This window comes from Rhea pennata, chromosome 6, assembly GCF_028389875.1.
Source record: "Rhea pennata isolate bPtePen1 chromosome 6, bPtePen1.pri, whole genome shotgun sequence".
Taxonomy (NCBI): Eukaryota; Metazoa; Chordata; class Aves; order Rheiformes; family Rheidae; genus Rhea; species Rhea pennata.
Window position 1 is genome coordinate 2,693,383 of NC_084668.1, and position 27,285 is coordinate 2,720,667.

General features: G+C 43.5%; 1 protein-coding gene across 4 annotated transcripts in view; it reads right to left on the reverse strand.

Annotated features, from left to right (window-relative positions):
• Positions 1-27,285, reverse strand: part of LYPD6 (LY6/PLAUR domain containing 6) — a 42,400-nt gene that overhangs the window by 9,591 nt on the left and 5,524 nt on the right. For 3 of the 4 annotated variants that reach the window (XM_062579230.1, XM_062579228.1, XM_062579231.1), the window contains exons 2-3: positions 4,084-4,272; positions 1,025-1,123 (exon numbers count right to left, since the gene is read on the reverse strand). In XM_062579230.1, coding sequence (XP_062435214.1) covers positions 1,025-1,123; positions 4,084-4,201 — 217 coding nt within the window. In that variant the 5' untranslated portion in view covers positions 4,202-4,272. Of the gene's footprint in view, positions 1-1,024; positions 1,124-4,083; positions 4,273-12,801; positions 12,837-27,285 lie in introns of those variants that run through there. The other variant, XM_062579229.1, reaches the window with a different exon arrangement.

A 27,285-nucleotide genomic window follows, 5' to 3' on the forward strand; every position in this document is an offset into this window, starting at 1 on the left:
TAGGTTGAAGAACTAGCAGCAGTTACTAGTAGTTCTGGTCTGTAGGAAAACAGCTAATGAATCAGAGACTCACCAAAATGTGATTTTTCCCCTTCCCTAAACAGACATTCGGTACTAACTTCTCTTTCCAGACTAGCATTTTCTTTTCGAGTCAGTTTGATTTATTATTACTAAATGCAAACCTTGGAATTGCTCACATCTCCTTAAATAGCCATCTACAAACTGTTGTTAGTAACACCGTCATTAATCATCTAATATCTTTTATTCCTGTCAAAAGAGGGAGGTCTATAAATATTGGTCTAATTTGATGATTAGAGATGCACACCGAGCAACACAAGGAAGTGAATGAAAAAATATGAACACAGCCCAGGCAGGAAGCCATGGAGAGTGGATCCTTGCAAAGAATTCAAATGCAACAAAACTCACTTATGGCTATATTGGGGATTTGGTGTTTTTTTAGATGTTTAATTAAGCACTCCAAGGTAAGACAATCTTAATGTCTTTTGTTTTTCTCAAAAAATACAGGTACCAAGGGAGCAAAAGATTTGAGGAGCTCAGTCACATTTAGATGTTGGCTATAGACACTTAAATCCTTGTTAAGGCTACACCCACTTTCAGATTCTGCTTGGAGTTACGAACCTAAATGCCTGGAAAGATATAGATGCTGGCTGAAAAGAAGTAGTTTCAGTAGCACTGACATGTGTTCCTGAAGTATAGTGCTATGCTATAACCGCAGGGATTCAAGAACTGGTCCAGGACTCACCAATAAGAAATATAAACTTTAAGTAAATATCAGACTGATTTAATTTCTAACTGAGCAAGAGGAGTACATGGAAGTTCTAAACTACATCCACTCCAGAGAGATACAAAAGCTTAAGGGATTATTCGTATCACTTACACATCTTTCTTGTTGAAGAGGCTTATAAATGTGAACAGCAATCACCAACATTCAAGCACTCAGTGAAGGTACTGGCAAGCTGTCCCAAGGTAGGTTTAACTGAAATGCTAACATGTAGCTCGTTACCTCTTGGACAATAGACATCCGGTGCCCATCGGTTGCATTCATAATTATCTGCCGCCTTTTCACAGGTAAAACATTTAAATCCATGAGGATAGGGTGTGGCTGGAAGGAATAAACAACATTCAGTTAAAATGACCCCCTTAATCAGCGTCTGCTGTGCTTTTCAAATGTACATAGCAGTATTTTTTCTTTTTACGTATATCTTACTAGAAATATACCTGCCAATTTCATCAAAACTTGGTCTTGATTTTTGAACATCCTATCACCAATAGCAATGCAGGGAAGACACATAAATATACAATAAGGGTTCAACTCAACTGTATTTACCAAGTAAAATTGCCTACCACTGACTTCAAAGGGCGTTAACGTGAAAAAAGTAAGCTGGTTTCTTTCTTAGCATCACAGCTCACATCCAATACTGTTACTTTATCAGTGCTGATAACCAAATATCAGATGAATTAAATACTTCGGGAACCTGTCCCACTGAAGAAATGAACTAGCACTTTTGAATGCAGACTGGTGTCCCTAAAGGAAAGAAAAATTAATTTTCTGAACCTGCACTTGCTTGCAGGAGCCTCAGGTCTAATTTATCTAGCCAAATGAAGAACATAACATTTTAAGTAAGTGGTCTCTTGGCAGGACTTCTTTAACACATTTAATAGATTCGGCAAGACGCTGCCACCTTCTCAGAAGCCAGCCAGTGACTGGATCACATTTATCTTCACAAGATGCAGTAAATTGAACCTCAGCAGCTTTGTGAGCCACGGCTCACCTCTCTCCCCTCTCAGCTTCTCTCTTTCCCACCCCCAGAGCACAGCAGTTGCCCCATCAGCTCTGCTAGACCTCAATCAGGTACCAGAGGTGGGGGTTGCTAACTGTGGACTTTTCCCTATCCTCCCAGTCTCCTCAGGTAAAACCTAGTGAGTCAGATGGAAGCATCTTTGTAGGGTTTGATGCTGCCCTAATGGAAGAGTTTGGGGTGCACAACACAACATGAACAGCACTAACTGAATTCACCCATCTCACACCAGACAACTAGCAGGTCATGGTGTTCACCATCACATGCAACAGCAAGTGCTCCACCTCAAAGACAGGAGAAGCAGACAAGGTTTCCTCTCAATAGAGAAAGATGCATGTGTGTGATGTTAGAGACATTGTACTAGACTGTATTTTGCCCTTTGTTTTTTTTTAAAACCAGATATGCTAGCCTGTCAGAATTTACATTTGGCTTGTGTAGCTTTTTTTTTTAAGCAGCAAGTCTTCACAATTTGTATTTGTTTTTCCATTAAACTTCATGTAGCATCTGCAGAGCTACTAAGTAAATTTTGCATATGCTACAGACCAACCACCTAGTAAGCTTCTGCATATTAAATACCAATAACATTAGAAACTGCATGACAATGTTAAACACAGGAACAGATCATAGTGTAAGCTTAGCTTAGCTCTAGTTATGCTACAAGGAAAAATCAAAAAAACCCTGGAGATGAGAAAATTCAGGCTTTCTAAGGGCAGAGGTCAGAAAGTCAACTCGATCAAGAAAAAAGATTAACAGATATATATATTTATTACCTTATACGTCATAAGGTAATGCTATAGTATCATTAAAAGTATCTAGGTATTTTATATGGAGTGACCTAAGATAACTGGCTACTAATAGAACTAAATTTCATACTTTAAAGTAATTTTGTAACAATAACAAAAGATGTTTTACTCTGAGACAGGTTTGGTGCCTGCAGAAGAGCAGTATGTTTTTCTGAAGTCCCTATCTCCAAATGTTCCAAAATTATCTTCAAAACCGTTTCTCAACTTAGGAAAGAAGTTTTATACAAATTATCTAACAGCCTGGCCACTCCGTAATGTTAAAGTAGACCTTTGAATATGGATGTATATTGTTTTTCTTTTCCATTAACTATAAAATCTTAAACATCACACATCCAATATTAGCACCATAGCTAAGTTGTATGTCTGATTTGTACTGCATTCCCTGACTTTCTTGGTTCCCAAGATCAGAGATCAGTAATGGAATGGGAAGTACTCGTGTCAACACGGAAAAATCCAGCAATATACATGCTGGAAAAGGGTATTAGTTTGAGAAGCAGATTTAAGGAGATTTTCAGTGAGGCTTTCTTAAATATCCAAGAAATGCAAGAAAATATTGGGCTAATCACTAATATTTGGAGACTAGCTACAATCAATTGACTAGATCTGACTTGAAAATAGAAAGTCTTCCAGCTTCTTTCAATAGGGCTTTTTTTTTTTTTCCACAGCACATGGTTTTACTTATACGATGCAAGTCTGTCTAATACTGCAGAACAGTGGAATTAATAATTCCATCAATTCAGGCCACTCAGACGAGAGCAAGGCACTCGAGAACACTTCTTTAGGGACTCTTCTCCCTTGTTTTACCCCCTGCATCAAAGCGTGTACATACAAAATTGTTTGTTATGATATAAAACGCAAATTTTGGTCTGCTTGCATAGAATATGCATTTTTAAGCCAAATTCTGAAAGACTGTAAGCTTTCTCTGGGAACAGATGGTAGGCACAGCTTTGCAAGTACTCTTTTCTTGTAAAATTTTATGTCTTCATATCTGATAAAGTTAAGAAGCTAGCGAAATTAGAGCCCGTGGAAGATGTGAAGATGTGTAACACTACTATATTATTACTTCAGCGAGTTACTAAACTAGTCACAAACAGTTGGTGCCACAGCTGGGAATGAATCGCGTTTGGCCCTTGCAAACAGGTTTCCATGTGCTCAAGTTAACTGTGCTGTGGTGGCACTTGGGCATTAGGGTCAGAAGCTCCGTAAGGGAAAGTGAGCAAACCAAAAAACTTCTGGTATGTTCAGCAACTGTAACGGCATCTGCCCATTAATCCCTTCGGGAAGCAACGCTCCATCTTACATCAATTTGATTTTAAGACTACTGTGGATTTTTTAAATCCATGTTCAGCATTCAACTCAACCCTCTGAAGTTCTTGACATCTTAACACTGTATTCGTCCTCACGGAAAGCCTCATGCCATGGCTTTCAGTGTTCTTATACTGCATGCAAATGCGTCTTACTTGAAGGATGAAGACAGATGATGTCTTTCACTGTGAAGTCTCTGGGCTGAACAGCTTTCAGGCAGTCAGCAATGAGGCCAAGCAGCAGGACCCAGGCCAGCATGGGCGCTGAGTCCATGGCCAAGCGAGGCCTTACTCATGCGGCTTCCCAGGGAACAAGTTATCTCCAAATCCGGAAGAAAAATTCACCTGTGAAACAACGAGAAACGAAAGTGAGCGCAGTATGGGTGCTAACGCGTCGGGACAGCTCAGCCAGGAGCAGCGGCCAGCTCGGCGCACGCCTCACGGGACCACGCTCGGCACGAAGCGCTTGGCCGCCCTCGGGGCTGCGGCGGGGGCTCCGCGACCCCTTCTCGGCGGCTCCAGCCCCGGCTGCGCCGGCCTCGGCTCCGCTAGCGTTAGCGGCACCCCGGCAGCAGGCTGGCGAAAAGCCCTCTGCCGGGCCGTAGCTCGAGAGAGCCGCGAGAAGCAGCTCTGGGCTGAGACGGGGGGAAAGGCACTCAGATCTGCTGGCGACGAGGAAGCTGTTCTGCCGGAGACCGGCCAGCGCCCAGGCAGGAGCCTCCTCCGAGGTGCAGCACGGCACGGCACGGCCCGGCTCTCGCGCACGCTTGCGCCTGTCCGGAAGGCGCCTCTCAGCAGCGCAGGCGCGCCGCAGGACTTCGCGCAAACCGCGGAGAAGGTGGCGAGCGGCAGGCCCAGCGGCCGCTCTCTCGTGCCAGCTCCTGGCAGGAGCAGGAGCCGCGCGCGCACCCCAGCACCGCGAAGCAGGACGCGGTTAGAGCCCTTCGGCGAGCGTGCGCCCTCCCACCCGGGCGTCCAGCCCGTCTCCGTGCTCCTCGGGCAGAGACGCTCCGCGGCAGCCACGCGTCCGCACGGGGAAATCGCTCCGAAGTCATGCTGGTGGAATAACAAAGATTATGGCTTTTGTTTTGTTTGGGATCTGGAGGGGTTTTGCCCCAAGCAGAACAAGGCAGATTTTACGAACCTCATTGTTCATTTCAAGAAATCAGTGAGCTACAGCTGAAACTCTCTATCGGTTCCCGTGGTCTCAGCAGCAAGAGAGAGTTGCTGTACAACAAGATCAGACCCCCACACCCCTAAAGGAAGCAGCTCTTCACATCCAGCACAGTCTAATAAAGTGCACAGAAAGTAGCTTTTGTCAGAAATCTGCACACACCGTGTTTTACAAATACTCTGAACATGCGCACACGGGTGTGCACGCAGGCACAAGTTCTGCCTTTCACATACGCGTGTACAAAGGAACTCCTTCCAACTGCGAAAATATTTGTTGCTACTTAAGGTAACATTCAAATTACAGCCAGGGAAATATCAACAACTATTTTCAATAAAATCAAGCCTATTCAGTAATTACTGTTCAATTCACTCATTCTCTCTGTTTTTATGCAAACACACAAAAAGAAAATGCAATCACTTTTTGGTGTTTAAAGGAAAGGTGTAAGAATCATCACGGATGTAACTGTCTTTTACTTATAAGCTACAGACTTTTGACAGAAAAAAGCTTCAACCACACTTCTTCCTCTCAAAATGTTCTTTTTTCTAGAAAGAAGGCTTCTCTTCATAAGCCACGTAAGCCCTAAAAAGCTTCATTAAGGCTCTGAAGACTTTATTTCTCAAGCAAGACCATCTTAGTTTACGGTTTTCAGCCAAAACAGCCATATGTTATACAAACATATTTTTTCAAACAGGTATTGGTGGTGTAACGGCCATTATATTACTAAACCAGTATTTGCAGAACAGAGCTACTTTTCAGAGTGTGGCGACACATTTTTCCTTCTGAATTAACTCCGTTCCTTTCTAAATTTTAGTTGCCTCTCGTGCATAACAGCATGCATGCACCAAAGTAATAGAAAATGGCATGGACTAATCTGAATTGGGCCCTGGATCGCGGTTAGGGGAAATAGTCACATGGTATTTAGATCATACAGTCTGTTTATAAAAGGTCTTGGGCACTGACACAGAAATCCTAGTTAACTCAATCTTTCCAGCTTCAGCAGCACCTTTCAGATGGAAAGGCATCTCCATTCGCGTTGCAGAGGAGGATTACTTCTTCCTGCCCTTTGCCCTGACACTGCACGATGGAAACGAACCATTAGATTCACGGAGCAGCAGGACAATTGCTCATTTGTCAGATCTCGTTAGGGTGGCGACATGTCGCCGTGGTTGTCACCTGCTGCGGAGACAATGGCATGTCAAAGTCCTCGGACGACAGAGGACCGGGAAGTTCTCAAGCAAAGGCAGCGCCAAAATCAAACGTCTGGCTCTCCGGAAGACAAGTTGTCAGAGACAAAGATTATTTGTGAGGCCTGTGACCTAGCCCTTGCTCGTGGCCCTCCTGGCCCTCTCCCAGGCTCAGGAGGTATCTCCTCGCTGGCCTCCGCCTAGATGCTGTGAGCGATTCAGGCACTGGGCTACTGCCAGCTGAAGGGCAGTGCTGTCCCCATTTTTGCTGATTGACCTCTGCAGCTTTTTCTTCTAAATTGAAGAAAAAAACGTCAGACTTCAAGTCTCCCCATATAAACACTCAGCTAAAGCAAGCTATGAAGGAATTCCTGGTTTACAGACATCTCTGTGGTCCTTCTTTCCACATACAAGTCCTGCACGCGCTGTAGTGTTCAGTGCCTCTGTGCTGCAGGAACTAAAACGTTGCTCTGCTCTTTGGAGGTCAGGCGCAGATGGAGGCTGCCCCATTTCACAACACATTTATGCTATACTTCTATGCTATACAAGATGATTATGCTATACTTCTGCCTACATCCCAACTCCAGTTTCCTCCTATACCTTTTTCTCACGGTCCAGGCCCCATCTCCAAATTTTATGGCTTACTACCTCCCTTCATCTTGAGCACATTTTCTCATATCTTTCCACTTGGAAGATCCTTCATCTCACAATGCCATAAAGCAACATTTCTCCTTTCAGATAAATAAAAAGGCAAAAGCAAATAAAACCTCCCTCAGTATCAGCATGTATCAGCCTTGACATAGCAAGCATAGCATGTCAAACCAGCAATGTCTGTGAGTAACTGTAGCAGCCACACTACGTGTAATTTACTCTTGCAGATTACACCAGGAATAACCAGCTGCAGCCATCTAGGCTATTTTCTGATGATTATTCCCAAGTGATAAATGAAGTCAGAGGAGCTACCACCAGGTTAACAATACTCGATGTCCTGTTCCAGGATGCAAAGTTTACAGAACAGTGCTTATGTACACTGGCAACGTGACCTTCTGAGCGGTTACAAGAATTAGTTCACCATTCCTTATACTTCCTCCTGCCCTTCTTATAGTCCCCACAAAAACTACAGATAGAAGTTTCCACTACTGAAACTACAAAATACGTGTTCATTTGCATCTTTCTACAGCTTCAAAAACAAAACCTCAAACTTGTATCTGTAGCGTTACCACCATCCAAAGACAAATCTGAACTGCAATGGAAGATTTCCCTTCTGACACTGCATGTTAACATTTGATTATAAAGGAAACCTTCAGCTGGAGGGAAACATCAGCACCGGTGGTGCGACCAGCAGCATCCTGCACAGCAATCCAGGAGACGGTCCCCAGTCTTGCCAGTTCGGTTTGTAATTTTCCCACGGCACAGGACAAGGCTCTGCTCTCCCTAGTGCCTTTATCCACCTTTCCCTCATTTCACAAACTTTTTTTTTTAATCTCTTTGGATTCAAGGCTCTCTGAGGAAGCCAACGCGCGTGGCTTCGCAGCCTTGGATCCTTATTTTATTTGTCATCCCTAGAAGGGTGGGCATGCCGCCTCGGCAGAGCGCAGCCGCGCGACGCCTGGTGCCAGGCACCACCGCACGCGGCCTTGTGCAGCTTTCCACAACGCTCCTCTGTTACGGACAGCCAAGCTACAGCCACCATGCCTTTAAAAACAGACAAAAACCAAGACGGAGACCATTACGCTTTCTTCTCCTCGATTCCTTTGTCACATCACCAGCTTATTAGCAGATACCTTTTGCAGGTTTGAATCAACTTGAGAAAAAAAAATAATCTTACTTTTGTTCCCCCTTTTCCCTCCACCATATCCTGCTGAATTTTTGCTCTGTCTTTTCTGCTTTTTCTTGTCCTTTCGTTTCTTGCGCACACGTGGCAGAAAGGTTTTGAATGGAAACTAGAACTCATTTGAATTCCCTTCAGATGTAGCCCCTTCCTGCCTGCCTTTTGGTGTGCAGCCCTGGGAACTGCTAGCAGCACGTTAGCCTCCCGGCAGCGTGCGGTGTAGTGAAGCGCATGCAATTTTTCTCTAAAGACCCGGCAGGAGCCGTCGCGAAGGGGCTCGCTACCACCCCCCAATTACAGTAAGCCAGAGCAACTAAACAATCAAACACAATCAGCGTACAAATTACTCTCATAAATGTGGACGATCTAATCTCCCTGCTGCTAATTACAAAGCCTGCAGTTCATTGAGCTAAAAGCCTAGGACTTGGGGAAGTGAAGGGGGGTTACAATATGTTCCCCTCTCACACGGTCTTTTCTCTGATACAATTTAATCTTTAACAAGATGCTTTTTCAAGATTATTTTTATTAGAAGTCCCACATCAAGCATTACTTCCATTTCCAGTATGACTCCTCGAAGTCTAATTTTTTTCTTAGGACGGGTACCTGATCTAGGCCCAGTTGTTTTAATGAGTTTTAATAAAATAGCTTTTATAGACATAAACCTCCAGATGATAAATCGGCTTTAGAGAATCAGAGAAGAAAGCCGAAAAAGATATATTTCATTATCACTTGCACATTTCGGATACTTCACGTTGGTATGGGAAATGGCACAAAGGACAGAAAAAAAAAGTTAAATTAAAATTCCAGGTTAGACATAATTCATTCCTATTTCACTCCACTGCCTGTAACACACTGCAAGTCTAATAAACTGGGGAGCGGTGGCACAGGGCCCTGGCTAGTTTTTAAATTAGACATAGTATTCATGCCTGTGACTATGAGCAATTCTGAATTAGCAGAAAGACGGACATGGACGATCTGATAAATCACCTCGAGACCTATATTCCATGCTTTTGAGCGGCATGCAAAGTGGCAGCCGGGGCGGCGAGCCCAAAACTCAACGGGCCACATAGCGGGGCAGGATTCAGTTCAAGGGGAGTCTGAGAGCGGTGGAGCCTGGGCCGGCCGAGCTGCGCCGGGGCTACGGCGGGCGGCTGCAGCACCCGGGCGCTCGCCCCTCCGCATCCCGCGGCGCGCGGGCTGACCTCAGGGCGCAGGGGGCCCGCAGGGAGCCCCGCGCCGCGCGGGCGGAGGATCAGGAAACCATGCGCGAACATAGAAATCCTGGGATTTTCCTGCCTAATAAGAAGCAAAAAAGTCCTGCCAGTTCCAGCACCTGGGCCTCCTTCTAGTTGCAAAGCGGGGTGAGGGGAAAATAAATTCTTTCTTAAATAAATGTTCAGGTTCACCGGGGCAACTGCAAGGGCTCCTGTCTCCAAGGCAGGGATGCTATTTGTGTGGACCACGCGTTGCTTGTGGCCCCTTTACGCTCCTTGCAAAAGCGGTGTAGAAAAAAGACTGGGGCAGCTGGAAGGCTCCATGTGAATTCCTAGGTTTCCTGCAAAGCCCACGAAGCACAGGGTTGGTGGCTCTACCCCAAAACAGTGGCAGCAGACAGGGTGCTATGGCTGTTCAAGGGAAAAATCAAGACAAGATCCTCAGCCCATGGAAAAAACTACATTTCTGTGAGAGTCTATATAGCAACAGCAGTTGGGGTCACGCTGGCTGCATTTTGTCGCCAGAAGCAGGAACGTTCCAGCCAGGATCTGGGGAAGCATCAGCAACAGCTCTGCCCGAATGCTTTGGGCAGGGAAAGGGGAATGCAAGCCACACCGTGCTACCCACTAAAACCCTTGCCAAAGGGTAAGAGATGCCAAAGAGATGAGTGAAATAACAATGGCTAATAGAGTTTAATATGTTAATGCAGTTTAAGAAGCATATGTCTAATAAGACATGTAAGAAACAATAAAACTCCTAAGCCTCTCGCAGGTCTGCAAAATGCAGGTCATAAAATTTTAAAGGAGGAACAAAACAAAGTAGGAGAGAGTATCCCGTTCTTAGCACAGCACAGCTGGCAAACACTCTATTTTATCTGTAACCAAGCAAGACATGCAACTCTTCCCTAAAATAGTTTTCCAGTCTACAAGCCAGGCTAGCATCTATCCAAGAGTTTTAAAAGAATTATCCTACCCTTCTGACCTATTAAGTTTACATTTTTATTAAGACTAGAAAATGGGGACGGTCTAGAGACCAGAAAGATCATCAGCAGAAATTCATTGTTTTTAAAGGATCAAACATATGACTGTTTACCTTAAGGTCACTCCTGGATAAACTCATCATTCTACATCAACAAAAACTTCAAGCTGTAAAAAATTGCAACAAGCCGGTTAGTACAATTTTGTAGAAAACGTGTCTCAAACAAACGTGGCATTTTGGAACAGGCAGGATTATGGCTCTGGCTGGGAAAGGAGATTGTTGCAGAGAATAATTGGTGAAGAGACCAACACAGACAGCCAAAACCTTCTGATTACAAAAATGAATTCTACCCAATTAACCAAGCATGCTCTGGCAGAATGAAAAAAATATCTCAGCAACATCTCAAAATCCAGTTGGTAAAAAGGATAGCTTTAAATCAAAAATAGTGTTTTAAATTAGTGTTTTAGGTTTTCTTCTACCCTCCTGCAAGGATTAGTTCAAAATCTTTTTTTTTTTTTTTTTTTTTTTTTTAATCAACATCCTTGACAATAATAACCGTCTTCTGCTGCCAAAACATGCGGAGAACACAGGCATTCGTGCAGTATTAAACAAAGTCAAAGACGTTACTGTTAAGGAGTGCGCCGAAATGCTTGTCGATAACGTAACAAACTGTGCTTTAATAAAACCATACATCAATCTACATCATTGTGTCTTCAGTCTGCTCATGCCTTCACCGTCAGAGCTATTTGTGACAGTTCTTATTGTACATCACCTCACACATTTGACACGCTAGATTAAACAGTAAATCACCAAATGCTCTGTATCAACCCAAAGTGAGGTTATAAAAGAGATAAGCTCTGAAATTATGATATTTTGAAAATGAGATTTTATTATATTAACTAATATTGAATTTGAGCCTTGCCCCACTGAGGACAAATGAGAGCTTTGTCACCGAATTTAATGTAAATAGGATTAGGCCATTAATAGTCCTTGAGACAGGAGAGATATTAATGAACTCGCTTGCTTTGCCCATTCATGCTATACTGCCATGTGTTTTTCCAAAACAATTTAACATATTTTTGCAGTAGTTAATGAACACCAGGTGGTATTGTTCCAACTCGGGACCAGCATATAGATTAGTCTAAAGAAATGTTCTGCTGCTCTGGCAGTTCACTCAGAGTTCATGCCTTTTTTTTTTTTTTTTTTTTTTACTTCACAACCTACAGGAGAATTCCCTTGGCACAAAACCCCAAAACCACAGGCAAGACACAGCGCGAGGGGACATGCATTTGGAGGCCAGGACTGCTCCTCCTGATTCCCAAGGAGGACACCTGACCCGGAGGGGAGCAGATGACACACGGATATACGCAGATAACTCTTAAGGCGATTGCAAGGAGACCGAATACGTGTCCAGCTCTACACCTGAAGCACCTACATGAAGTTTTATAAACAGTGAGCTGAGCCTTGCACAACAATTTTCTAGAATAAGTATTTCATTCTCTTTTTTCTCATGGTAGAAAAAATCAGCTCCCATTTGGGTTCATCCATGTCTAGACAACAAGCCAGAAGTGGCATCAGAAATCTGGTTTGTGCATCTAAATAAATAAGATATTTTTCTTGCAGTGCTTTATTATTAGCACTGCCTTTTTTTGTTCCTCAAGAACTTTAAAAGACCTCATAGTAAAAGACCTTTGCAGTAATTTCTATAGTCAAACTTTGGTTTTTTATTCTGATTAAAAAGGCAAAATTAATTCATATTTTCTATCATGTGCTATTGAAATTCAAATACCTTTCTCATAAAGCTTTACACAAAGTTGTTCAACTGCCATCCCTCAGATTAAATGTGCATTTTATTTGGTTTAAACATTACAAAAGCTACATATCATTAAAGTTAAGTAAAAGACACCCAAATTAGAATCGACCAATTAATGCACTTCCAATTGGCCAGTTCACCCATGGAGTAAACAAACTCTATTATTTAGCATTCTTAATTCATTTAGATCTTCGATAGCTTTTCTGGAAAAAACAAAACTCAACACAGCCCAAAACAAACAACAACTCCTCTGCTTCCAAAGAATTGCAAGGGTTATTTGAATTCAATGGCCAATTAGTTATCCGACATCTGCCTTCCTACGAAAAGCAATTTAATCCCTTCATTTCTCTAATTTGTTGGCAAAAAGGGGTAACTGAAAGAAAACTATCATCTCCATCATGATGGGAAGCCATGAAGTGTTACCTTCAGTTTAGCCACCACTCCTGCGCGCTCTTCAAGCTCATACCCCACCAGTGCGTTTCAGCTGATGTTCCTCTGGGCTAGAGACCCAACCACTCTTCATGGTATGTGGCCGCATACAGACCACCCGCAAAGCTAGCGGCAATATCTGCTTGCCTCCCTCCTGAAGGTTCTCCACCCCTATTGCCCCAAACTCCTCTGCAACAGCCTTCTTCCCTTGCTAACACCAGTGCAATTTTCAGAAGGACGAAACACTCACCCTGCAGCCTGAGTCGAACCGCGTTTGCCTGAGCAAATCCTGGCGTGCCCTGAAGAGCTCGCTGGCTCTGCCCCACGGCGGAGACCCAGACGGATGCAAGGAAGCACAGCGTGCAGGGACACGAGCCCCCCTCCTGCCGTCCCATGGGAACGCCCGGCTTCTCCCCGCTCCACTTGCGAGGCCAAACCCGACGACGAGCTGTTTGCGGAACTTGGCTGTGATTTGTTTCCTTGTTCTTCAGCCATCAGCAGCAGACCTGCTGCTCAAACGTAGTTTAAGCAATCCCTGGAATCATCCAAGGCAGCAGACGCTCTGCTGCCAGATATTTAGACGGAGGGAGGATAAACGCTCTTAATAGAGTAATCATGTATTAAATACATTCTGTACAATCTGTTTAGCCTGGGTGTTTATTATTCATAAAACAACTTGAATAGCCAAATTAATCCCAGTTATAATTCATCTTCCTGAAGCTACAGTGATCTGAATCACTTTATTGTTCAGCGTTCAATTTGGTAGAGAGAAAACTAATTCATTCTGCATTGCACCAGCTTCCTTTTACATTTGGTTTTGCATTTTTATATAAATTCTGAACCCTCGCTACATTTCACTTATAACTAATCTATAAACCATTATTCTATTTTACTGTGATGTACGAATATCATAAGTAAGGATACAGGCATAATGCAACATTTTCATCAAAAATACTTTGAAATGTGATATCACTGAAGGAAAAAAAAACATTCCTATGCTAATTATCTGCAAATATGTCATAAATTTAATGTATATATATTAGTATTTCTTTAAAAAAAATAGTAAACCAAGACACTGCACAAAGGTATACACTGTTGCACTAGAACCACTGTAAACACAAAGACAGATTCTGATCCTCCCGGATTTCTCAGAAAAGCAGACCTATTCGATTGAAAAACATCCCTTCTTCTGCCATTACTTACAGCTATTACCTTAATATGCCAGAAATAATTAGCTAGTGCGTTTCCCTATTATTTAGTGTGTTAATTCACTACTAGTTTCAGATAATAATATTGTGCAAGAATACAAATAGTGAATCTCCCAGAAACTACAGTCTTGCTAGTTGATATCTTCCCAAAATAACAAAATTCTATTTCAGTGTTCATTGTGTCTCCTAAAAAAAAAAAAAAAAAAAAAAAAAAAAAAAAAAAAAAGAATACATGAAAAAAGCTACCCTCAAAAAATGTAGAGGGAACAGAGAGCAGGAAGACCACATGTAGATCCTGGTTCTAGTAACAGAAACAGAGCAAACGGACCAGGAGAGTGAAGCACACTAAAGCAAGCGCCTCAGAGCCAGGCTGCTGGGCTGGGAGATGCCCAGCATCAGCAGAGAGAAGGAACATGACCCAGCGAGGACAGCATGGTGGGAGCTGCCCCACTCTACCTGCACAAAAACATCCGGTTATCCAGGACAGAGAGAAACCAGACTCAACTTCCTCCTCTGCCTGGGTGGATACAGTTGCACCTTCCCAAACCAGGCTATTTTCCAAACAGAGACAGGGCACGGTGAGAGCAGAGAACTCCTCTCTCTGAAGCTCTTCCACTGCATGGGAAAAAAGAGAAATACCATGTGGTGCTGGGGGAGATGGTAGGATAGGACTCAGAAACAAGTATGAAAAAGGAGGGGAACGGCACCCCAACCAGGCAGCGCGGCAGCTGTGACCGAGAGCAGGGGAACCGGGGTAGGTGCGGGTGAGCAGAGTATTTCAAGTACGAAGCACGTACCTCCTCATGGGTGTGGAAGCCAAGGCCGGAAGGGTATTCTTGAGCAGGCAAAGTGGGAATGATTTTTTTTTTTTTTGGTGGGAAGGTAGTCCCAGTTAAAATAACCCATTTCTCTGCAAAAATAGCCCCTTTTGTTGATTAAATATGTTAGGAATCATATTTTCATTGAACTATTTTACTCTGTCTCTTTACACTTCGCCCCGTAAGTAAATGAAGTAGCTGTTTGGATCCTTTTCTGCCTCCCTGGCCTTGCTCACATACAAACACGCACCTGTTCAAACAGGTATGGGTTTTGATTGATCTGGTTAGCTGGGATAAATCCAAGCATGGGCCAAATAGATCATTCTGCAGCTGGTTACTGGGTCAGTACGTATTGTTTGGCAACTTTACCAATTACAAGTTCACAAATAAAAACATATTGCCTAGCTTGCATTAGCTAAGGTTAAATCTCAAAAGATAATTTCTCCTTTCCTCCTGGAACACCTCTGCAAGGTAGGAATCATTTACCCTTCGTTCTTGTACTGAGCTGGTGCCTCCAATAAGTGCAGCTCAGGCATGTTGCTGTGCACCATGGTCAGGCAGCTCTGTTTTGGCATCCTGTCACCACTTTGCCTTCTGTCGATTCCCTGCTATCATACTCCTGCAGTCACAGGCAGCCCCATACCCTCATTTCTCAAATATTTGCCCTAGCGCCTTTGTCAACACATTCCACCCTTCCGTGATCCCAAAACCAGACCTCCTCCTGCTTGATCTTTGGTCCGTACAACTTTCCCATCTCCCCAGGAACCAGCTTCACTGCAGACTTCTCTGCTGCTCCATTTTCTCTCTTCCTCTGCACTGCCTTTTGCTAGAGCAATGCTGCTTCTTACCATTACAAAGTCCAGTTTCCCAAGTTATGGGGCATTTATGGCATATCATCAGTAGTGCAAATGTCTGCCAATTAACAGACGTTATCTTCAATGCAGGAGAAGAATTTACATCAAAATTGTGCTCCAACTCATCTGCCTTAACCACTCACCTGAAGAATACCCTAAAAGCAGAAGTATTTTTCAAAATGTACTCTGCCTCCTTGATTTGACCATTTGCTTAATTTTCACATACTAGACATCAGGCATTCCACAAGTCGGGAGATACAGCTTTCCTTATGTCACAGCTGCCATTTTCACTGCTGAAATACCATGATTTACTGGTTTTCTTTAGACACAGTCTCCACCATCAGTCCTATGTGCCTTCAATTTGTTGAAGAATAAATGTTTAATCAGTGAAACCTTCATCTGACTTGAAAATAGATTGCTCTGCATCTACGAATTTCTCTTAAAGCTGACCTTTCTTGACAACTACTTCCTGTGCTGACAAGAAGCACATACCTGTAAGAAAAGTGGCTGTGACAGGATATCCCTTTCCTCCGGCCTAGAGAGAAAACGGGCTTCTAGGAAAGACCTGCCAGAAGCATAGCCTCAGCACTGCTATATTTATCATCACAATCAATACCGAAGAATATTTAACACTAAAGAAAATCATTTTCTTTAAACATTTGAACTGAAATTCTGTACAGTTTTGTTTTCAGACTTAAGCACCAAGCCTATATCAGCATTAGGCAATGGGACTCATACTACCAGAAGAAGTGCTACTTCCCAGAAGGCTGTATTCGTTGAAACTGGTATTTCAAATCATCTGAAAGGCTCCCGAAGTCCAAAATGCAGCACCTCAACTTTTAAACTCACTCCAGTTTCTTTAATATACACACTTACAATTGGGCAATTCCATAACGCTGCGGCAATTTTGCCGAATACGTGGTAAAAATCACCTGCCAGCTACACCTGCCAGAATACTGCCTGGTTCCAGCAATTGTCCCTTCTTCCACCATTGAGCTGCAAAGCAGAACATTCTTCTAATTTCCTTATCCACAAATTATATTGAGACAAATTGTAAACACAAATGTTCCTGAGCACTGAAGACTATAGCGCTGGTGGAGCGAGAAACCTCGACCCATGCAAACCTGGTAACACATCCTGTGTTTTTCCTTCCTCAGAGCCACCACGGACTGAGCCAGCCCTCTAGCACAAGTCACATCAACTAACCTGTATTGTCTGACAACAGTTACCAGTCCTGGTTGGTTTGAGGACACCCTGATTTCATCACGTTTCTTTCCTTCCCAGTCAAAGGCCTCTCTAAGCATCGAGAAACCACCTCCAAAAGGCTGCAGGCTCCTTTGCACTAACAAGCCTTTGCAAAGGAGTCAGCGTGGCCAGTGCTGCAGGAGCACAACTACAGCTGACAGCACAACCAGGACAGCAAAGGTGGTCCACACAATTGTTTTAGAAAAAAGAAAAAAAAAAGAAATCTAAAACCAGACTATATGTCAAGCTCCAGTAAGAACTAGGTATTTGAAAATTGGCACAGATCATTAAAAATTAGGAGAAAAATTATTAAATTGACCTAGAAAAAATAGTATAAATGTTTACTCACTGAAAATCTGCAGAGAAGTTAATTGGCAAATGGACTGAAAATTCAGAAATCCTAATAGTCTGGAAGAATACGTTAGAATATGTTTAATAAGAGGAATTTCAAATTGGTTTCCACTGTATTATTCTAATTAAGTTATCTTTTATATTTAATTGTGACCTCATGAACAATTAAACCGGCTTAAACACAAGCAGGCACTGAAACCAATATTTATAGAGAATGATGGGTTCTCCAAGAATATTTCATATAAAACAGATTACAACATCTATAATCATCCCCACAACAACTACCAAAAGCTATACATTCCCGCATTTTAAATAATTGACTGATTTAAATTCCTTAACATCCAGTTATATCACAATTCACTGACTATAAAATCATCTATGCATTTAACTTCATGTTGAGTTCTAACTATAGAAAAATGCTGGAAGGAATTTCTGTTCTCTTTTTCAAAAGCATTTGGTGAAACATGCATTAACTGTTAATATCTCAAACATACAACACAAGAAAGACATTAAGGCAAGAACTATAAAAACCCTGAAGTGAGAATACATTATGGAGCAAAGCAATATTATAAATAGATAATAAGAGTATCTGATAAAGTCCACACTGGAAAGTGCAACAGAAATCTATTATATCCAGACAAGAAGTCCCAGTTTCTGCAGCACTTCAAGGAAATTCCAGCACGGGGGCCATTCTGCAAGCTCTGAACACAGACAGCTTCCACGGGACTCAGGAATGCTGACAACTTTGATGCTACCCAGAATAGAGCCATTCTATGCAGACTATAAAGTTAAAGAAAGATCAAGAGCTGCCACCAGGAATGGTCTTTTCCATCTAGCATTTCCATCCCAAAGAAAATGCAAGGCTGCAGAACTATTAAAGAAGCATTTCAAACAGAAAGCCTCAGGGCTTATGGAAAACCCTGTATCTCCGTGAAGAGGTTTTTTTGGAAATTAAGGACACCGCTGAGGCTGAAATCAAGAATTAGGCTGCATTTTCCCTTCGGTGTCTGTCCAAAACTGAAACACTTCTCATTACTCTTTCAATGATTCCAGATCATGCTGTCCACAGACATTCTGAGCTCTTCTGGGGTCCTGCATGGCTCTCACCTGGTGGTCTTGTTTTGACCAAGACCTGTTCTGCATTTTGGAAAAGGGCGTAAAAGCAAGTAGTCCACCTTTTACTTAGCTGAGTGTTTGTCTCTCCACCTGCTCACCTATCTTTGCTGGTTTCAACGACTGTGTGTCTTATTAAGAACGGGTCACTGGATAAAGTGAGTGTACTTGCACTCGGAGCTGGGCTAGAGCCCAGTGACTGCACTTACAGGTGACTCTGACACGAGCCCGGTGCCTTCTCTGTCCTCGCCTGCATCCCCACACCACTCCGTTGTGCTGGGAGGAGCAGTGCTGAGAGGTGGGAAGCTGGCAGCTGGGCCACTCGGTGGGTGGTGGGAGACCCAAGCATCCAGGTCAGAGCGAATGCTGTGACCGTCCCCACGCTGACACCAGCGGTGCTGCACACCTCAGCGGGTAGTCCCAGCTTCCAACCCTTGAGTTTAACCACTTTGACTTTGCACCTTGGATTCTCTGCCTGCAAAAACAGAGATCATCTGCCCAAGGCTTACACAGCAAAAAGCCACACACATCTACACAAGGGGTGAAGACGCAATGTGGTAGGGTCCCGGAGCGGGAAGAAACGCAGTGCTGAGCCAGCGAGGCTCACCATCCACCGCGGGCTAATCCTCACGGCTGCCAACTTCTAAACAAGTTCTATACATGGCTTTCAGTGCAAAAATGTCGTACCCTTGAGAAACTATCTGTACATTTAGCAAAGCAAGGCCTTATTAGACCCAGAGCAGACCTCATCATATTTATCCCTGCTGCATTAAAAATAGTATCTTAAAAGAAAGTATTTCTGAATAATACTTCCTAAAATCAGAAGAGGCAGGGGGGTGGCAGCAGGTCATTTGCAACATCAGCACAGCCCAGAAGAACTGTAAATACTCAGCACCTTTTAAAATATGTCCCATAAAATTTTACATCCTCATTTCCCATCTCCTGCGAGCGCCGGCGCTCTGAACGGCGCCCTCCCGGCCCGCGGCCGCCTGCGCCGGCTCCCGCGCCGCTCGCTCGGGGCCGCAGCCGCTCCCGGCACCACGGGCCGAAGGACGGCGCTCGGGGGCCGAGCTCCTGCGCTGCACCCGCTCAGCGGTGTGGCTGCCCGCTAAGCGTCGCACATCCAAAGCATAACCGCTGGACAAAGCCCAGCGCTTCGTTAGAACTTAAAAGTTTTGCTTGCCGTGATTTTTTCCCTTAAATTATAGATTACTCTCCTAGGAGTGCTCCAACAGATTTGTTTGATGTTTTTTTAAACTACTATTCAGCAAATAACATCACTCAAATTCTCTTACTATTAAGCAAACAAATTCTGCCCTTGTTTGTACTATTGTAATTCCCAAGTACCTTCACTGGCTTCTACAGAGCTTTCTAAATTCAAAATTACATGAACAGAGAACATACGTGTGAGTATCCTGGATCTTCAAATAAGTTTTGAAGCGACATTTCTGACCCTTCCCCTTTCCTATTTTTTCCTATGAAAACTATTCCATTATCCATGACTCTTTCACTGTTTGATAACATTTCAATTGATTATTCTTCCTAAAGCTAAAATCAGTGGATTTAAGAGTTCCAGACTAAAATACATACATACATACATATATATATACATATATACATATATATACATATATACATATATATATATATATATGAACAGCCTGCAACAGTGTCTTACGTGTGCAACACCTCTCTCTGGAGGTTTGGCAGAGTTTGGCTCTTTTCAGGTATTTATAAAGCCTGCTAACTCCAAAAACGTGTGAAAGGTATACAGGCACCCATGAGAAGACACCTCTGAAGCTACTGTTCCACCAGCTGTTTTGGGGCTGGATGCAGTGACTTTCAAGTCAGTAGAAAGCTTCCTATCGACTTCACGTAACTGCTCCGAAAAGCCCTTCCTGCACTGCACGGCCAGACGTCCTCCCTCAGGCAGAGGCTGGGCCAAGAGCTGCCCCGCTGGAAGGGCCGCAGCACGGCCAGCGCCCGCCCCAGCTCCCCGCCCTTCGGCCCGCAGCGGCTGTGCTGTCGCCCGGCACTGCAACCACAGCTGCAAGCACCACTGCTACAAGTGCACAGTAAAAATAGCTTCCTCCCACCTCACTCATCCGCGTTCAAACTGCTCGGCGGTGGCAGCAGCGCTGCTTCCGTGCCACCGCGTCCGGCGCCAGCAGAGCCTCCGGCAGCGCGCGGCTTCCCGCGGGAGCGGGGCCACGGCCTGGGCGTGCGGAGGTGTCCGCTCAGCCGAGCACGGGCCCTGGTGTCTGCAAAATCTTCCTGCTTTTGCCCAGGATCAGGTCCCTTGTTTGCCACATGCAAAACCAGCTACAATAGAGGTGCTTTTTAAAATACACCTTCCTGCAGAGGAGCAAAAGGTAACCAAAGAAATCGAGGCCTGCCAAGATGCAGCAGGATAAGACAGTAACCAAGCCTCGAGAACGAGGGGAACATTATCTCTCTGGACTCTTACAAAGTTACACAGCAGCACTAGAAGCAGCGGGAATTAATTAGAAAGCAGGTTTCAGTGTCTGATCACGTATCTGCTCTTTCTGCACCAGCTTTGTTAACAAGACAGCCCGGCACCTCTGCTGGCTCTGCCAGGACAGGCTGCACCTAGAAACTCGTCTGCTCAAGGCAAAAATGTTAGGAAAACGAAAGGGGGGAAAAAAAACCAAGAGAGCAAAAATGATTCCAGTTTGTAAAATCTGTTCTCACATTTAATCCCTGTGCAAAGCTGAAACCTTCCATGCTTTCTCCTCCGTCTGCTAAATCTAACAGAAAAGTAAAGCAGCTCTCCCCCCTCCACAAATGGCTTGTCTCTTCCAGACCTGCCCGCTATAAAACTGAAAACTTTGCACATGCACTGTAGCCATGAAAACTACTCACTTGAGAAAACAAAATAATCAGGGGATTAAGTCTTTTCTTTATATTCTTTCGACTAGAAAAGTCAGCTCTACCCCAGAAATGAAGTGGCTATAACTCTTGCAAGCTAAGCTGGTATATGTTCTTATCAGCCAGTATAGATTTATGATTTTTTTTTTTTAAGTCTAAGTGGAAACACATGCAATCTTGATGATTAAAATTCTCTAATAAATCTGCAGACTCCGGTCAAAGCCAAGGTACCACATATAGGAGAGAAGGTGAATTTTCAGTCGTGATGGGGCCAGACTCTTCTCAGCGGTGCCAAGCAGCAGGACAAACGGCACAAACCGAAGCACAGGAAGCTCTGCCTGACCGTGAGGGGGAATTTCTTCCCTGTGAGAGTGACGGAGCCCTGGAGCAGGTTGCCCAGAGAGGTTGTGGAGTCTCCTTCTCTGGAGATGTTCAAAACCCTAGATGCAATCCTGTGCAGCACGCTCCAGGTGACCGTGTCTGAGCAGGGGGTGGGGTGGACTAGGTGATCTCCAGAGGGCCCTGCCAACCTCAACCATTCTGGGATTCTGGGATCCAGCAGCTAGCGATGGTGCTGGCAGAAGAGCTAAATGCTGCGGATCCTCTTGCGGACTGTCAACACGCTCCGAATTTCAGATTTAGGCTGCATCTCCATTCACAAGTTTGGTCCGAATCACTGCACCTGCTAGCGCAGTATACAGTAACGCAGACACACTACCTGCAGTCTAGAAGTGCTTCAAGGAATATAGATTATGCCACAAGCCAGCACAAGCTGCATTATAAACACTTTCACACAAACTGCGTTTACACTCTTTAAAATTTTTTTTTCCAGTTTGGCTTTACCTCGTGGGTTAAGAGCTTGCTTATACTAAGGTACCTACATCATTCAGCAGTTCAGAAAACGCTGGCTTCTAGAAGCAGAAGAAATAAAAGGTAACACATAGTCAGCTTTTGTTATGACAGAATTAAACAGACATTTCAATTTCTGATTTATTATGGGAGGGGTTGGTTTCTGTGAAGCTTCAAACCACGCTATTGTGCCAGAGCTATGCTGTCATCTGACTGAAGCTCTGACTCTCTGCCAGTGTGAGCAGTAATATTAAATGAAGCCAAAATGAGCTTCCTGCACTAAACTGGAAACAAAAGAGCACTTCTACAGTGCTGCCCTAGGGGTTAACAGAAATATATATGTCCAATTCAAGACACAGTTACCATCTTATCACATTATCAGCTTCTGCATGCATAGAACAGAAATACAATGGGGGATATTACATAACATGGCTATATTTAAGTCAATGCAGACAGACATTGATAGACTTCGGAACAGTGGCAGGCAACAAATCACCAACTCAGATCTACCCACTACAAGACATTCCTGCCTAGCTGCTCGTTTTCCAAATTTGGAACGCATCGCATAGGCTTAGAAGATGTAAACTACAACCCCAGCTGTAGATAAAAGAATTATTATTTGCTTTGAATTAGGAGAAACCCTTTGGACCATAATCTAATGTCACTGCCAGCCAGTTTTGCTGTCCCAGCAGCCACGGCAGAGGCCTTCCCCTGCCCAGCACCCCTGGGGGAACGGGCTCGGGAGGTTTAGCGCGCACAGCCTGGGCTGGGCTCACCGCCAGCAGCCTCACTTCAGAAAATGGCCATAGACATGGTGAAGGTGATGCCCTCTGCACACCAGGTTCAGTGCTTAATTTTAAGTGTGAGAGGACTGACAAACACTTCAGATGACATAGAAAGTGCTGCATTACACAGTCAGATCTCAAGACTTGCAGGGCCACTCCACGGCACATCACTTTTCAAGTATTTTAAAGGCATCTAGCTGCTCTTCCAGCTGCCCAGCAGCACAAAGCAGCTGTGCGCACCGTTATACCCCATGTTCCCTGAGTCTCTGACAAGATGAGATAGTTGAGGACTATGAAAATAAAGACGTTTATATCTCCAGGAGGTATAAGGGGACTTAGTTCCCTGCTGGAGACTACAGTACATACCATCTCATTCCTGAATAATGAACTATTTTTAATAAAACTACTGTGAGATATTCCAGGTTAATTGACACAGACCTGCAGTATTTAGGATTTGAAAATAACAAGCAGATATTAAAGTCCGACTTGAAATTCTTGAGAATAATGTGAAAAATCCAACAAATGAATGCCGCTCAGGCAGATCTTGCTAAGACTTAACTGGCGGGCCAGCCCTGCCAGATGCTGTTGACAGTTACTGAAAGCACATGCAATCATTTCAAGGCAAATCACCTTGAAAGTAATCCTCTCTCAAGAAAGCTTACGATATCCAACAAATGTAAACCATTTTCAGACATCCATGGAAAGAGGAGGATTGTAACGATCTCAGAAAAGTGACCAGAATTGCACAGTACAGACACAGATCGAAGAGAAAAACAGACCAGAGACGCGTGCCGGCATACCCACAGGGACTCAGGCACTGGCAATACTGAGGCTTAAAAACACAACTGAAATTATCAATGAATGCAGTTACCAAGTATTCCAGCCCAAATAGCACAAAAAATCAATTAAATGGCTTTCACTGTGGAAGTGGTCTCTGTTCCTGAAGATACCATAGGCAAGCTCTCAAGCAGATATGGGAAGAGTGTCTGAAATGTGAGCTTTCACTGCCAAAACCATCAAAACGTCATTGAACAACAAATGCCAAAGCAAATTTGGCTATCCAGTGCACATTGGTTTTCCAGTATCCAAAGCCATCTCAGAGCTTATGACATGTGATAGCCTTTCCCGTCTACAAAAAAGCTACATTTTAATGCAAGTTACTGTATTTAAATGTGTTCTACAGATAACGAGTCCTCTAAAGACATCACTAGAATTTGCCCTGTTGGGTAACAGCAACAGCTCGGCTCCTGGCCTTGATTCATCATTGATTATCGATCAACAGTTATTCAGCGTGAAGTGCTCAGGTCCGCAGAACATCTGTGCAGCTTTCCACAGCTCTGCACAACAGGACTTACATGTCAGGACTTACATGTACAAACATACTTGTACAAGAAAGATATTTTTCCATTCATAACAGGAACATAAATGAGCCTGAAGCGTTACTGTAAGGTTTTAAAACTTCTGATAACACATCCAGTGAATGGGTGTCAGGTACGAGCCTTCTAAATACACAGCACTTGAACCAGTATTGGAGCTAGAACTACCACAGCAATATACGCGTGTCTGTAACAAAGAATTGGTTATAACGTCAAACCTACTTTTTGGAACCTCAATATAATTTTCATCCATGAGTATCACAGACGGAGCTTTGCTTTAGATATTTGGGTTTATTTTGATAGCCAAGACAGTCAAGAACCTTCACAGCATAAGTAAAAAGTGACAGACATACAGACCTACACACCTTGCATGGCAAGCAATTTGGTGCATGAAGTCCAAAGCACCAAAACCTGTACTAATCACCTTGAGCTCATTAATTTACAAAGCTTTGGCCCAACTTTAGCGGCTGGCAGACGATCAAGCTCTTAGTTGATGCAATCCAAACTAATCCACTAAGAGGCATTTAGAAGCCAGCTAGGAAATAAGCATTTTTATATTAGTAGAAGTGGTAAAAAGTTTTAACGACACCAGCCTCCTCGAGGTGAGGGGAACCAGTCGGTCATTCATCTTGTCTTTCCTTTGAACACCTAGCTCCATACATGATGATTTCCCTCCTCAAACCCCACCACTGCATTGAGTTACCGGGTTGTTACCTTCCTTCATCCATGCATCTCCAGTAGGTAAGCGCAAGCCAGCCCTCAACCCATAAATATGGCCCACTGCAAGATCACTATTCTTCCTCTTCCCTTCATTCAGCCGCTGGGATCACAGTCATAATTGAACCAATAAAGACCTCACGCCATCCTTGGAGCATGTGCTCTTCAGCTGGTTTCTCCTTATGAATTACTATGTGGAAAACGGGCTGTGGACCTCTGGCACAAGCCTGTGCTGCCAGCCTCCTATCATCGATACAGCTGAGTCCAACTAGGCCAGTAACAGTCTTGGCTGGTTGCCAGCAAAAGCCCACACAACTGCACTAGAGCAATGCTACGCACTGAAAGCCACCCATGACTGGCTCCTGGCTTCCACCCCGCCACCAAAGCAGCCACAGGCATCAGTACGTGTGGGGCGTTGCAGTAGCCTTTCCCTGGAGACAGGCAGAAAAGCAACCTGATACAATCTGTGTTATTGCATCTGTCCCTTTTTCAATCTTTCTCCCTTTGATCATATTTTTGGCGTGATTTCCTAAGGAAAGGAAGCTTCTGTCATCATAACAGGGTGTGTCTCTTTAGTGCTTTTCCTCTTCCTCTTCAATCTGAAACAACTCTCAGGCTTACCGCCTGAATTCAGTCAGGCTGGACACAGAGGCGGAGGTCATGAAATCTAATGAAAGCAGATACACACTGAAGACATCCTCCAAGTGCCTCAACCGGAGAGAAACTGCAGCTTCTATTAGTACCTCATCAAACACTTAGAAAGAAAAAAAGAAAGAGAGAGAGAGAATGAAGAAGAAACTATTTAAGTGGTTTAAGAACCTGACTATGGAAGAGTTTCAGCTGCAGACCACAAGCATGTAAGGCACAAAGCCATAAGAAAGTGGGCTTCATCAGACATATGGCTCATTGAAGGACTTGAAGCCATGCACGTGGCTGTCTAGCTTGCTTTCAAAGTACACATGGGTCAAATTTAAACATTTTTATTTCATCATTTCCAGAAAGCCAGAGGTTTGTTTTCTTTGTAACTCTGAACGCCAAACTAAACACAGGATCATTCCCAGCTATTTTACAACCAATACATTTTTACTTTTGTTAAGTAGGGTACAAAGTGTTTGGTTCAAGAGTGTTTGCAGCTGCATCAGCAGAGATTTGTGCAACAAAGCAGTTCCACAGAAAAACACTGGCTGGAACACAAAACAGCAAGAAAAGCATTTTGCTGTTTTGTCATTCAATTATCAGTTCTAGCACAAATGTATATTGAAGTAGAAGGCACCTCTTTTTATCTGGGAAAGAGCTAAGAGTCAGGAAATTAAAATAAGCATTTTAAAAACATTAAAGACTGAAAAGACTTGGAAGTTTTTTTTTTGTCAGCACTAGGCAGCCTGATATGAAAATTTATTTGCTATTATGTTGTAAGATTCTAGCTTGTACAGTACTTTAACATGTAATATGGCGTGGAGTTCTGCATTTTTTTAAAGACCATCTAAGGAAATATATATGTATACACTTAACATTCGGCAGAGATCGGAACTAAAACGAGGAGGACACAGTCACTTACGCTTTTCCTGAGGTGGGGCAAATCAACAGCTTTCTCACTCCCCCCAGACCTTCATCTCTCTGACTCCCTTGGATGCATTCTCTGTGAAACGCTCCAACTATTACTCACCAAGTGAACTTGCTTAGAAGCTACGTAAACCTGTCCAAAAGTAATGACCGGTATTGAAATGATACTGGATTCAAGTTGAATATTTACAGTTGGCTCCACACAAGAAAAAATGTTTCCACACTCTAAGCTTACTCTGTCCTCCTTTGCCTCTTCCCCAAGCACCACCCAACACCATTTGCTCTGGGGTCCATTGCACCCCTCATTAAACATGCTGACCACCATTTGCGCGAACCCTTCTTACTTCACTTACTAGCACAAGAAGCTTCACTGCAGGCTGGAAGCTCCTTAAGAGAATGAACAGATCTAAAGCGATATTAACTCTTAATATCTGCAGACTGGCATCTGGTTCCTCGGCAGTTTAACCCCAAACGTTTGTCTGGGGAGACCGCTCTAAAACCCATAGGGATTTCTACAAAAAGAGATATTAACTGTAGCAAACCACAATCACTCTAACTTTCATGTACATTTTTTTGTCAGTAGGTTTTCATATAAATTTTTCGATTTGCCCCATACTGGTGTACCTTTAGACTGTTACACTAATACAAGAATCTCAGGAAAAGAAACTTCTTTGACTAAGTATCTAAGATCAGAAAACCCCGAGAATGCTTTTGACATCTTTCTCATCACCCTCCACAAAAATGAGCAATCTGACAGATGCAGCAAAAATAAAACATGTAAAAATAACTTAAGCTCCACTAAATATTTAGACATACACTGTATTGTAGTATTAGTTAAATTGGACCTGAAAATCCACTAGTAGTCATGTTGAAATCCTGATAGTTTCCCTTGTTTATGAAAAATCAGTCGCTTTTGTTCACATGTATTTAACTGAAGTGCCATAAATCCTATGCAATAGCAGTCAT